General features: G+C 33.1%; 1 protein-coding gene across 1 annotated transcript; it reads right to left on the bottom strand.

Annotated features, from left to right (window-relative positions):
- Positions 1 to 11,269: 11,269 nt before the first annotated feature.
- LOC140807385 (cytochrome P450 CYP82D47-like) lies at positions 11,270 to 14,203 on the bottom strand. Its single transcript, XM_073164216.1, has 2 exons — positions 13,126 to 14,203; positions 11,270 to 12,024 (listed from the first exon to the last, which is right to left on the bottom strand). The coding sequence occupies exons 1-2, from the start codon at positions 14,143 to 14,145 to the stop codon at positions 11,398 to 11,400; spliced, it is 1,647 nt and encodes a 548-aa protein (XP_073020317.1). The 5' UTR covers positions 14,146 to 14,203; the 3' UTR covers positions 11,270 to 11,397.
- Positions 14,204 to 14,468: the final 265 nt, after the last annotated feature.

Here is a 14,468-nt window from a genome sequence, read left to right as displayed (position 1 = left end):
CACACCCTCCTCGTACTGTTTTGACCTTCTATCCGAGTGAATCCAAGATTTATCCATTTCAATACAGCAAAATACCATAAATATATAACAATGAATTTGATCTAAACCTGAAAATATTACATTTAATAATGTCATTTTCAATTTAATTTGTTGAGCGCAAAAAAAAAAACGAAAGGAGACTACCTATTGATTAACAAACAAAAGAAGACTACACAGATGCATATAAGTTTGAAAAACAAAAAAAAATCGACGGAGACAATGACTAACAAGAAATAAAATGATAATTTAGTGCTTAGTGGAAAAGTAAGAATGAGAAAAGATGTGGTAATAGCTAAAGTTTGAATTCCGCTCGGTTCCTTTTAAAAGTCTACTTGTTCATTCTTATAGCTTCTAAATCCAAACAACCAGAATATTAGAACTTGCAATCAATTTTTTCACCAAAAGCTGAAGTTCCAAAAATCTGGTAAGAGTAAAAATGAAAGAAGATGGAATCAAAGGGAAGCAGGTACAGGAAGGGTTCTTTAAAGCAAATAATCTAATTAGGTAGCATTTGCTAATCCCCTTCAAAAATGAATATTCAACAAAAACTTATGGTCATAGTAGAAAAACATTGCAATGGGATGTCACGGAGCAGATAAGTAGCATATTATTATATCAAGTAATATGTGACTGCAAATCAACAAAAGAATTATAATCATGGTGATAACAGGTAACTGCATTAAAAACCTTAAATATTACAGGACAAATTCAAAGCACATGACTATGATTCAGCTCAGAAACATATAACCATTTCAGTTGAGGGGCAATAGCCAATAAGATAAAGAAAAGATTTCAAAGCAAGACCGTACCCAAAATAAAATTGATAAAAACAAACAAAAAAAAGGCCAAATACCAACGCATGTAAAATCAACTCAGCTGGTTAAAAATTATCGCACCGCAGGTAACATAAAATTATAAATCTTAAAGCAAGTAGGTACTGTTACAGAAAACGTATGTGAAAACATGAATGCCAAATCAAAACCAGTACAGACTTCAAATCACAGATTAATTGGAAAAAATGATAATCAGGGACGAAATAACTAGACTTACGGTGGTGGTGGTGGTGGTGGTGTTTTGCTTCTCTCTCGGTGAGTTGAACGGCGGTGGTGTTGGCGGTTCGAAGCGAGAATGGCGGTGAGTGGAAAATGTGGCGCGTTAATGAGCTCGTCTATGAATATAGTCGATATAACTTAGCGACGGGTTTTACAAAATCCGTCGCTAATAGAGACGGCTTTTGAAATACCGTCGCTAATAGCGACGGAGTTTTTAAAAACCGTCGCCGACGATCGGCGACGGTTCAAAAACCGTCGCAAAATGTCAACACTCACCAAATGTTCAGCGCGGTTAATCTTATTACTTCGACATTAACTTATTTTTCTTCTTTTTTACTTCATCAACATTGAAATACCGAAGTAAAATATAATAATAAAAAATAATGAAGCCCGTGTTTTTAAACATCCGAAGTAAAATATATTATTTTACTTCGCTTGTGTTATTACTGAAGTTATTGGTAATGTATTACTTCGTAAATTATTATTGCCGAAGTTACGTCTGACGAAGTAAAATATCATTTTTCACATAGTGCGAGTTTGAATATTAATTATTAATACTAAATTTAAACCCTAAAAGTATGCTAATACTTGACCGAGTTTGAGCCGAACCCTAGCCTACAAAATTAAGATCGATTCGAACTCGAATAATATGTTAGTCGAGCTCGACTCGCCTCATCTGCACCCTTGGTATCCAACTAAATGAATTTTTTTAAATTATTCATATAAATAATGCATGATAATAAGCGTGTCCCGTCAGGGATGAAGTAGCCTGCAATCGTGCAATCCGCATCTGCCTCCAGCTGGTGATAACGAGCATTGGTGACTGTAGACGACGCAATGTTTAGACTAAGTTTTCAAGGTCCAATTCATGCACTTGTCTGCATTTACCAACATGCTTGTCTAATTCATCTTGATCGTTTTGAGGGTGTGGGGGGTTATTCAGTTGCAATCATAGAGCCCATGCGAGACTGATTGTATCTTTTTTTCGGCAAAAACTTGTGTAATACGGTCTCACGGGACGGATCTCTTATTTTGGTCATCCATGAAAAATATTATTTTTTATACTAAAAGTATTACTTTTTATTGTGAATATTGGTAGAGTTGACTCGTCTCACAAATTAAGATCTGTGAGACGTCTCACATGAGACACACTCCTTTTCCTCCTACATCATTGTCTAATGCAACAAAAAATGAATTCTAAAAATGACCCCCACCAATTATTAAAGTAACTGATGACTGATGTGAAAATAAACTTTCTCACGAACAAGATGGATAAAAGTAAATTCAGTTTAATTATTTATTTATTTATGTTAATTTTTAATAATTAAAGAATAAAAGAAAATAATTAATATATGTAGAATAAAAAGAATATACTCGAAATATTCTTTTTGAGGTAAGATTTTGTAGGACCAAACGTTTGTCGTTTTACCAAAAGCTATAGCTAGTGGTAATGGTGCAACTCAAATCTTTTAAACCGCACAGCAGTTCAAGCACCACGGTTCGATCGCTCTACCAAGCAAGGACAATTATCACACCCAACAGATTTGAAATAAATAAGTTGAAAATAGATGTTGTATTTGGTGTAAAAATCACATTATTTCCAAATTCTTTATTTTAGATCATCGGCAATGGATGGACATGTTCATAAACTAAATATATTTTTGAGTCAGTCGAGTTTTCATTGAATGACATCTTAATTAAGCCCAAAAAATATTAAATAAATTAATTGATCAAATTATGTCACATAAGAGGAAATAAATTATATGCATACAATAAGACACTAAGAACCTAAAATCTTAAGAAATATGTAATTGAAAAAATATCTTTTGTAAATAAAGAAGAAGATTTTCTACTCATCACAAACATGTATTGTGGGGACCCGGACGCTAATCATATTCTTAATCATCATTGAGACTAATTAATCAATTATAATAAACAGGGTTTAAATTTTTTTTAAAATAATGCGGAACGTAGTGACATAAATATATATATATATATATATATATATATATATATATATATATATATATATATATACATCTCAGTGTATAAAAGTACAAATCCTGTATTACATACATTTATTCAACTAAAGTTTAACAGCTAATATTAAGTGTCCAACCCTATCTCTAATCCAAGTCCGGAATCTCCACTCTAATCACGATCTCTCTTCATCTCCTCAACTCTGAACCTGTCCCACCTGTTGTCATGTACACATACAGACAAGACAACAGCCGGATAACTCCGGTGAGAATAAATCCCAGTATAAATCAACGAAACATGCAATCATATGATAAACATAAAAGCATGGACAGATAACAGCAATATATATCAAAAGCTGAAATATAATTCATATCAAACTGTCGACAATGCACGTGACTCCAAGACTCAGACTAGACTCAATCCTAGTCTAGGGATCCCGGTTTCCAGACATTGGCATTCCATATCAACCAACAGTAACAGAAAAGACTCCAGTTCTATCCACGTCGATATAGCATCGATCACCAGTAATAGAAGAAGCTCTGATTCTATCCACATCGATATAGTATCGATCACCAGTAATAGAAGAAACTCCGATTCTATCCACATCGATATGACATCGATCATCAGTAATAGAAGAAGTTATAATTCTATCCTCATCGATACGGTACCGATCACCAGTAATAGAAGGAGCTACAATTCTATCCACATCGATAGCCAATCATCCGGTGACAAACTATGGCACTATCGCCAATAGACTATCTTGTAACATCGTGCAATGTGCCAGTGGCGATCCCGCCACGATCAGGCACTTCTGTCACAAGATTACTCGACTAATACCTGCTGTCTATCTATCAAGAGAACAAGTAATCTAATACCTGCTATATATATATCAAGAGAACAAGTATATCAACCAAATACATGCAAATATCAATGCAATAAAGTAAAGTATGTGATTTAGGAAAACTCAAGTCCAAACTGACTCAAGTCGATCTCCCAATACCACATTGACTTATACCTTTCTTGCGTCGGTTTCCGGCTCACTCGAAGTCCTGAACTCAAATTCTGTCTGGCAATGACAATATCAAATAATCTCATATCAATATGCTATTCAAATCGATATAACTCTGATAAATCTGGATTTAATTCAAACTCAACGGCATAACAGTACAATTTCAATATCCCCGTCAATACAACATCACTAGATAACAGTTACAATCCGTAACCCATATCCAATACAATCCGTAATCCAATCGTAATTCAAATATGTCTGATGCCAACTGATATAGTTCAGAAAATTCATAATAATTTCATAATCAAGGTGTTTCTTAATCCGACTTCGATTCTATGATGTCTAACATGTCAAGAACATCATATATGAGTCTCATTCAATTCTGACAATATCATAATTTCAAGACATGTCAAAACGTAGTAAAAATTACGTCCAGTTGTAGCTCTCGTCGAGAGGAGTACGGTACTGTGTCCGGATTTAAATTCTGATAAATGGATCACGCACAATCAAATTTCTAAACCAATTGGAAACTTGAGGAATTTGCTCTGGACGTCTGAATGAAGGAGATTTGTCACTTTTATATATCAATTGCATGACAAGTGTCCCACTCAAGTCCAAGTAATTGCACTTTAGTCTCTCAACTTTTCTCTATTTGCAATTCAGTCCTCAAAACTCTTCAATCCTAATTAATCACAAAATTTGTGTAATTTAATTCATCATTCCAAAATTCGTAAATTAAATAATCTCGGATTAAAATGATATAATCTCGGGCCTTACATGTATGAAAATAATTATATTTTTAAATAGTTATTGTCAATATATTTTTTCATATATGTTGTCTTAAAAAAACTTTAATTGATAATTATTATGTGATAAATAAATAAAATAGTTATTTTTTATAATTATAATTATTTTTGACATATCTTACTTATTATTTAAAAATCTATCATTCACAACCAGTATGAAATTATATTTTCAAAAACTCAATCGAAAGTGGCCTATGAAAAGTAATAGATGGTAGATATAGTGTAACGTCCCAAAAATCGGAAAGTTCACGTGAACCACATGCATGCAAATTATTAAAGTTCTTTGGTATTTTATTAAATTATTTAAAGCATAAAATGCATGTTTATTTTATTAAATTGTGTCAAATTATTTTTATACATTATTATTTCATAATATGATTTATTTCATGAAATTTTAAAGGTTCATGCATTATAGATTTTTAAATTAAATTTCATTTCGCGCTCGAACGATGAACGAAGACCGGATAATTTTCAAGAAAATTGTTTTTATTACACGATTAATTTTTATTAATTAATATAAGAGGTTTTAAAGATATTTTTCAAGAATTGAGAATTATTGGGTATTTTTTTTACTCGCAAGATTTTAATTTTTAACGGTGCGCAAATTTAATCAAATCGGGGGACTTTTTGAGGGTTCGGCTAATATTTTCAAAAACTTTCCAACACGATATATTTTTCGAGAGTGTGTTTGGATTTAATGTGCCTACTTTTAAGCTTATTGGACTTAAAATTCTTTTTAAACTCTTAATTATCAATTTAAGGCCCAATAGGTATTTGTTTACTATTTGATTAAATTCCTAAACATCATTTAAACTAATCCTACCCTACACCAATAAGAGAACCAGCCGACACCCCATCATTGAGACATTTCTTCCTCAATTTTTCATCAGCCAACCATGGAGAAGCTTCGGTAGTCAATTGTTTTGCAAAGAGAAATTCATCCGGGTTCCCTTGTCTCGTTCTTGCACTTCAAATCACCAAGGCACGCCTTGTATCGTTTTTTTCTGCATCCTACACGTTTTATATGCTGGTGATTGTATTTGTGTTTGAAAACTTTCGATCTTACCATGCCCATGAAAGATTTTCGGTTACATGTGTTTTCCTTGCATTCTCGTTTATTGCTCATGATTTTTCTGAATTTTCGTGTAAGGGGGCTGCTGTATGGAGTCATCAGGGAGCTGTTGTTGTCGAGAGGGATGAGGATTAGTAGCTGGAGTCGAAGCTTGACCGATCTAAGTGGGATTGCTTGAGGGCGGATCAGAATTAGTGTGTTGTGGTGAAGAAGTGGGGTCGATAGGTGTTAGGAAGGGTTCGGCCGTACATGGACTCGAACTCAGCCGTGTCTCAGCCTTTGAAATATCTGGTATAATGTTAGGAGTGGATCATAGGCACTTGGACGTGGGAGAAGATCGGTTCTTGCAGATATAGCTTGGTAGGAAGAAGATGCGATAGTTGATCAGGTTTTACGTGTGTTTTTTTTTTTACAGCAACATTTCACCTTGTTTTGGATTAGTTTAGGAGGTCCTTTTGGTCTTGAGGATGAGATTTAAAGGTAGGACAGGTGGTGGTTGAAGGGAGGGTCGAGATGTTATAGAGTTTTGGGAGATGAGTGAACATGTGTTGGTGTAATGTGATAGGACCGAGAGATGTTGTCATGTTCTGAATATTCCAGCCGTGGATTAGCAGTTTAATGACATTTATTTAAGAACCATTAAGCGTTCTTAAGATGTGGTAAAAGTTGGGGAAAATTTGGGTAAAGTTTCGAGTCGATTCGGGTTAAAAACGGGACTTTGGTCTAAGTTTTAAAACTAATCAGTTAAGTTGTAATATGGGCTCGAGTTTACGTCTAGAAACGCTTATAAATATGTTTTGGAATATTTTAAGGAGTTTGGTAAGTTTCGGGTCAATTTTAGAGGTCCAAGGGTGAAACGATAATTTTTGGGTTTTCAGGGGTAAAATGATCATTTTGCACCCGGGGTGAGATTTTTGCCCTGGCAGCGCCTTGAGCACAAATTCATGATATTTTAAATGTTCATGCATCATGTTTACGATTTTTACGCAATTATGATAAATACGGTGCATGCTTGGTTTAAAAAAAAGTTACGCGTATGCATATTTTATTAAGTGGTGAAAATGATGGTATTTTTGAATGATGTGAATTGGTTGTGACTGACGATGTATATGTATACGATGATATGATTGGAGATATCGTGAGGGAAAAGGCCTCAGAGGGAGCCCGTTTACGGGAGAAAGCCCCAGAGAGAGCCCGACGATCGTATTTCCATTTACATGAGATATGATGAGCTGAGGCCCGGGCTCAGTGGGTGGGTAATGCTGTCGCTGATGTCCCCCGCCGCCGGGTACCACGGTTTTTATAGATAGATCCATCGATTGAGCTGATACGATAGAGCAGATACGAAAGTCACAACTAATGAACTGAATTCAAGTAAAAGAAAATGTTTAAGTTTATGACACGATGAGCTGTTTTGACACGTATATGATGATATGAGATGACATGAGTTGACACGACATGATTTTTTACGACACGTTTACGTTATACTTTTAAGTTCATGAAAGATATGTTGAGTATGATATTTTTCACTGCTGTGTGCTACGTATATGTACTTGTTATTGACGGTACAGGTGTGTTGAGTCTTTAAACTCACTAGGCGTGTGTGATGGAGGTGAGCTTGTTATTGAGAGGACTGGAAGTGCTGAACACTGAGTAGACAGACCTGGTGGGGTGACACGACCCGATGACCATATGTTTTCCGCATTTTGTTTTTATGAGATTTGAGATGATATGAACATTTTTATATGCTGGTTTTGATACGCTGATGATTTTCACAATTTTTACTCGTTTATGTTTACGCACTATTTATATTGTCAAATACTTAAGACATTTTTAAATGTTATTTCTAAAATGCGAGCTTTTATTTAAAAAAAATATTTCCGCGCTTTTAAAATTAGTAGATATTACATATAGATATAGATATTTGATTTGACTTACGATTAGAGTTGTTATTTGATTTAGAATAGTAGTTAACTTATACTAGAAATTATATATAATCATAGGAAAATTGAGAGTTATCCACTTAACATAAAATAATTCATTAAACTAATTCTCACTCATTGTCTTTCACAAAAACTCATATGAGACGGTTTCATAATATAATTTTCTGAGACATATTATCTATTCGACTAGACTCGACTCATGAAAAAATATTAATTTTCATCATAGATATAGGTCGATTCAACTTACCTCATATAGATTCGTAAGACTTACTCATAAGAGGCGTGTTTTTTTTTCTTTACCACATATATTCATCTTCAAATAAAAATATAAAATTTCATTTAACACAACATTTAAAACCTGAGATAACTCTTCTTTTGAATTTTACTAAAACATTTTTAAAAGTCTAATATCAAATAAACACTCCGACCTATTAGAATTTTTTTTAAAAAAAATAAATCAATGTAGACTATGTTTTTGTCGTGTTTACACACATGAACAACATAAATCTAATTAATTTATCCTGTCATCTATACTTCTGATAAATTATATATAATACTTAATAGTTTCTTTGAGTTTTTACTCGAGCCACCAAGCAGGAAATTTGATAAATTTTATCCATATTTATTTTATAATACAAATTGGAAAAAATATAATACATATGCACTTAATTCTTCATATATTTATATATTTACTTAAATATCACTAAATTTAATACCTAAAAAATTAAAATAACGTAGCAATAATAAATTATGCAAATTTAAAAATTTAAATGATAATTGTTTTCTATAATTTAAATGGCTCATAAAACAATATCGTAGTATTTTATATATTTAACACAAATCTATTAATATAGATTACATTTATAATGTGCTTTAAGTCTTTAACAAAATTTTCAACGTTTAATTCGTTAATTTCTCATCTAAATCCCAATACTAGTATAAGAGCAATCGTACAAAAATCATTATATATATTAACTAAATAAACTTGTGACAAATTACAATCTATTATATATTATAGTGTTTGATTTTACCATAACTTTTTTTTTTTTTAAGTTAGTTTTAACTACTTTTTCAGTTTTTTTCTATCATGATATTTTTTTTTTTTTACAAAATATCAATTTATTTTTCACAAAATTTTGAAATACATACAAACGATGTTACTCAAAAATTATAGAATTCATCATTTTTTTTGTGTCAAATATATGGAAAAAATAACTTTTTACCTCTTTTCTTATTTTCATTTTTTAGTGTTTTCACTCTATAATGATAATTTCTCTTATGAATATAACCACTTATTTTTCACTCTAAATTTAAAATATATAAAAACATGTTACTAAAAATATATAAATAATCAATTTTTGTGTCAAATATACCAGGAAAATTTTATAACTTGGTGCTTTTGTAACCATAAAACAACTACTTTTTTCTAAAAAAAAAAGTATTAAAAATGTAGAATTTTATATATACCGTTGTTCAATCTTTAAAAAAGTGCAACCATTGTGTTCATAATGGACAATCTCGACAAGTGAAGAATAATAATTAAGCACAATGACTTAATTACTAATAATATCAAGAATAACAATTAATAATAATAAATTAAACACAATGACAATAATTCAACTCACTTTTTTTAATAGAATATTAGATAAATAGATAATGCAAGCAGCTATTTAATTTATTATTTTTTTCGCCAAAGGGTGCTTCTAAATTTTCCACCACAACAATAGATAATTCTACGCTAAGCCGTCAATTAATTTATCCCATTGGGTCAAAATTTGCTGCGTAAGGAAATCTAACTTTCCCGTAATGTTTATATTATCTACATTATAATGTAAAAGCAACTAGCAGTGCACTACATATTTGCAAATGGACAGCCTAAATTAATCGGGATGTCCACTTCAATTCATTGCTATATTTGTAGAAATTAATCGGGATGTCCACTTCAATTCATTGCTATATTTGTAGTGGATTCGTAGGACGGATCAATTTTATTTATATTTACAATAATAAGTTATACATTTGAGATAAAAAAAATAATAAATTTTCATTTGAGACATAAAAAGGATATTATTCTCGCAAAATTGACTTGTGAGACTGTCTAACAATTTTTTTTATAATATTTGTATATTTTTCCTAGACGACAAGGACGTGGTGGAAAAACTAGGCCTCTTGCATACAAAAGAAAATTAAGCCACAGATTCTTATGTGAGTGGGATAAGGTTACACAAGATATTGATTTCGAATAATCTTATAAAATCAATCTAAAGATTTTTAGGCACATAATAACTCTGAGACTTTGATAAATAATTTAAAACATTTGGTGATTTCTCAACTTAATATATATGGAAAAAATGTATGCAAAGTAGTAAATAAGGATTTGGATCCTCTGCTGTGGTTGAAAACACAGTACATGTGCTGTGCACCTTTTACACGAGATTATCAATTGATCATCTGATGGACCTCACATAATATCATATAAATTTGAAAAATTGTCGGACGTAAGCTAATCATCTCGTGTAAAAAAAGAACAACACGAGCTCATAGCAGATGATCCAAATCCAGTAAACAGATATCAACATTAGTGAAAGCTCCATGTTACCATGAAAGTGAACGTTCACAGCGTGACTTTGATCTATTCGGTCCCCTGAATATATATACATTTCGAATATTTCGAGCATTTCGAGCTTTCAAACCTTAATATCCGAGCAATAATTCGAATAGTTCACGAATATATTCAAATATTTCGAGCCGAACTCGAACTCGAACTTCATTTCGAGCCGAGCTCGAGCCCAAATATTTGAAATTATCGAACTTCGAATCGAGCTCGAACTCGAATATACCTATTTCGAGCCGAATTCGAGCCTGACTTTTTTACTATTATTCGGCTCGATTCGGTTCATTTGCACCCCTACCCTGAACTACCTTCTTAATTTTCGGGATATATATTACTCGGAAGGAAAAAAAAAAGGAACCAATCTTTCGAGAAGAAAAAACATATAACACATATCCATAACTATTATCATTTTCCCAACAATTCTTCCTTTTTATTACATTGGAGAAAATAAGGAAATATTAACAAATGAAGAAGCTACCGGATAATGTATTTGGTTGATGGAAAATAATTTTTCTGGTTTATAAACAAACTTGTTCAATTTTGAATTTTGGTTCATTGATTAAATTTTCAAAATTTGACTTTAATACACTAACTTCTAGTTTCCGGATACATTGGTTCCATTGCTGATATGACATTTGAAAATGGAAAAGTAACATCGGAAAATGTTGATGTTAGCATTAAAAATTGATTACTTGTCGGATACCAAATCAAGAATTGACCAAAAAAACCGAAAATTAAATGTTAATTTACCAAAACCCAATATCATTAATGTTTCACCTGCAACTTATCTTTTACACAAGATTATTGATAATTCACCTGCAACTTATATTTTACACAATATTATTGATATTTCACCTTCAGAAGTACTCCACTCGTTCATATCTAGCACAAGAACAGATCATGCGACAATCTTGGTGTGAGGAGAACCGGAAGAGGGGAGGCCTTCATATTAGTAGTACCTAAACTCCCTGTCATGTCCACAACATCCCCTTCAGGTGTTCTGAGATCAAATCCATGCAAAAGGGTAGCAAGTGCGAGTTCCATAAATTGCAAAGCGAATGCGATTCCAGGACAAATTCTTCTGCCAACACCAAATGGAAGAAACTGAAAGTGCTGACCTTTTAAATCAACATCTCTATCTTCTGTCAAAAACCTTTCAGGTTTAAACTCTAACGGGTCAGACCATACACATGGATCACGATGCATTTTCCACAGGTTTAACATGACACGGGTTCCAGCTGGAATTTGGTATCCTGCAATGGTCGAGTCTCGAGATGCCTCGCGAGGAGGTAGAAGCAACACTGCCGGATAAAATCGGAGGGTTTCCTTGATAATGGCTTGGATGTATACTAAATTTCCAATATCTGATTTTTCCACCATTCTTGATCTGCCAATGTGATTGTCTAGTTCTTGTTGAGCCCTTTCAAGGACGCGGCGATTGTTGAGTAGTAGACATAATGCCCAAACGAGAGTCACGGTCATCGTATCAGTTCCCGCGATTATCATAGTCTGTAAAATCGATGAAATTTAGCTAGCTAGCTAGACATTTAACGCAATTGATATGAAGTTCCCTCATGTTGAGCTGTGAAAATTATCTTTTTTAATATATTAGATTAGATATAAGGACTTGTTCGCGTGCATATCAGAGCCGACCGTATCAATTCAATAATTCTTGGGCATATCAGAGCCGACCGATCAAAACATCCCCCTATTTTTAGTCTACCATACGATCGGATATTAGGAGATGATTTTAAAATTATATTTGGACATAAAGTAATTGAACTTGGTGAAATAGACCATTGGTAAAAATTTGTGTGAGACGGTCTCACGAGTAATATTTGTGAGACGGATTTTTTATTTGGGTCATCTATGAAAAAATATTACTTTTTATGGTAAGAGTATTGCTTTTTATTGTGAATATGAGTAGGATTGACCCGTCTAACATATTAAGATCCGTGATACGGTCTCACATGAGACACACTCTAAGCCATTTGAGCAAATTTCTATAAAATGAACAATAAATCCTTAAAGTTTTCAATCATTTTTTTTAAATAAGATCTTTCTTACGAAGTACTAATCAAGCCTTCTAAATTCACTAAAATCTTAATTTATTGACTATTTAAAAAAATTGCAAGGAAAATTTTTTGATCTTATTATATGATATCTAATTTATTATTACTATAAAATTTTGAAAATTAATCGACACTATTCAGCCGGCAAGGTAGACCAAAATGGAAATGGGGATGGTCCCGACAAAATGCTGGCTGCTGTATATTACGGACAGATAACATATATTTTTCAAATTAAATAATGACATAACAAAATTAAATTATATAAATAATTTTATTTTAGTGTCTGAGTTAAGCGCAATGTATACACTTCCTAATCCTATAAGATCGAGATAATATTATAAATAATAAAAATATTTAAAGAAATTAAATATATTAATTATTTACAAAATTTCTTACTGCAAAAGTTTAAGCACTTGAGATTTTCGTTTTGTCAAGAAATATGTGTTGGATTCATCCTCATAAGTAAAAATTGAAAATCTTTCACCAAATTTTTGGACCCGACGAGATATTTTATACACAAAGATAAGAATTGTGGTACCTGGCAAGTGGCTTTGATGATGGTATCAGGATCGTACCTCGGAAACTGATGGGCGATGGAATCCGCCGCCTCCATCATCACCTCCATGAAATCTTTTTCTCCGTCAAGCTGCTGCAGCCCATTTTCAGATTTCATCTTCTGTAATTTCTTGTGCTTCTCAAGCCACGATTGCAGGATGGTATCCATCAGTTTCCCTGTCTTCTCAAAATCTTTCTTCGTTCCTTTGAAGTAATCCAACCATTTCAGATATGGCACCACATCCGTGAAAGTAAGCGCATCCATCATTTTGAAGAATTCCCTGGTCTGTTCTCGCCAATCCTCAGCCTCCTTGAAATCCATTTTCTTCACCGTAGCCCCCGAAACTATCCTCACTATCGAATTCAACGTCAGGTCCCCCAAACATTTCTTCATTTCCAATGGCTCCCGGAAGTTGTTCTTCCGGCACGATATGTAAATTGATTTCATCAGGGCCCGAGTTTCAATCTCCCACGCAGTGCCAAGAGTCGAAACCCTTTGAGGGGATAGCAGCTTTTGCATGCAAAACTTGCGCAGTTCCCTCCAATAATCGTTATATTTGCTGAATCCGAACATGGCAAAATCGTAGCTCATAAGCTGAATCGCCACAGTTTGTGGCCTGTTTGAGAAATATACGTCGTTTGTGGAGTTGAAAATTTCTTTAGCGACTTCCCAACTGCTAACCACCAAGCAACGGTGCACGCCTAAGTTGATACTGTAAATCGGGCCATATTTGTCTGCTAAATCTGATAACGCTACATGAGGTTGCTTCGGGCCCGACAGCAAATTCAAGTGGCCGATGAGCGGCCATCCCCCGGCCGCTTCCGGGGGTGAATTTGGGTTACTTTTTCTGATTCTTGTTGCTGCAAATTTTAGCAGAAAGTAGATGCTAAGAGAGAATATGAAAGCAGTTGCTATCGAAGAACTCCATGTAAATTCCATGGATTGGGTTTTCAAAGAAGAATGGATGGGCAACGACCCCGTTGTCATTTTAACCACTAGCATTACATAAATTACCTTTCGAGTCTTAGAGTTTTGGAATTTCAATCCAATCCCAAGTTTTTAAAGTTTAGCTCATTTAGTCAAGTTTTTAAAGTTTAGCTCATTTAGTCATATGGGACTTGGAAGATATAAATTTAAGGGTGGAAATATATAATTTTAATAAGAGTATGCTTTTTGTGAGACGGTTTCATGAATTTTTTTCTTACTTAACTATTTTTTAATATTCAATTTGTCAGTTTAACTTCTTTCGCACAGAATTTATCTGAATAACCAATTGACATGACATTGACTTGACGAGAATTACTAAATTCAAGTCACTGTCTCAA

The sequence above is a fragment of the Primulina eburnea genome, chromosome 12 (genome assembly GCF_022965805.1).
Source record: "Primulina eburnea isolate SZY01 chromosome 12, ASM2296580v1, whole genome shotgun sequence".
NCBI classification, from domain to species: Eukaryota; Viridiplantae; Streptophyta; class Magnoliopsida; order Lamiales; family Gesneriaceae; genus Primulina; species Primulina eburnea.
The sequence above is the reverse complement of the archived record's forward strand: the minus strand, read 5'-3'. Positions and strand labels throughout refer to the sequence as shown.

What these genes read in the sequence shown, in the direction of transcription:
- LOC140807385 (XM_073164216.1), bottom strand. Translation starts at nt 14,145, where the DNA reads ATGCTAGTGGTTAAAATGACAACGGGGTCGTTGCCCATCCATTCTTCT. An exon ending in TCATCAAAGCCACTTGCCAG is followed by an intron (nt 12,025 to 13,125) that starts GTACCACAATTC and finishes TCGATTTTACAG; the next exon opens with ACTATGATAATCGCGGGAAC.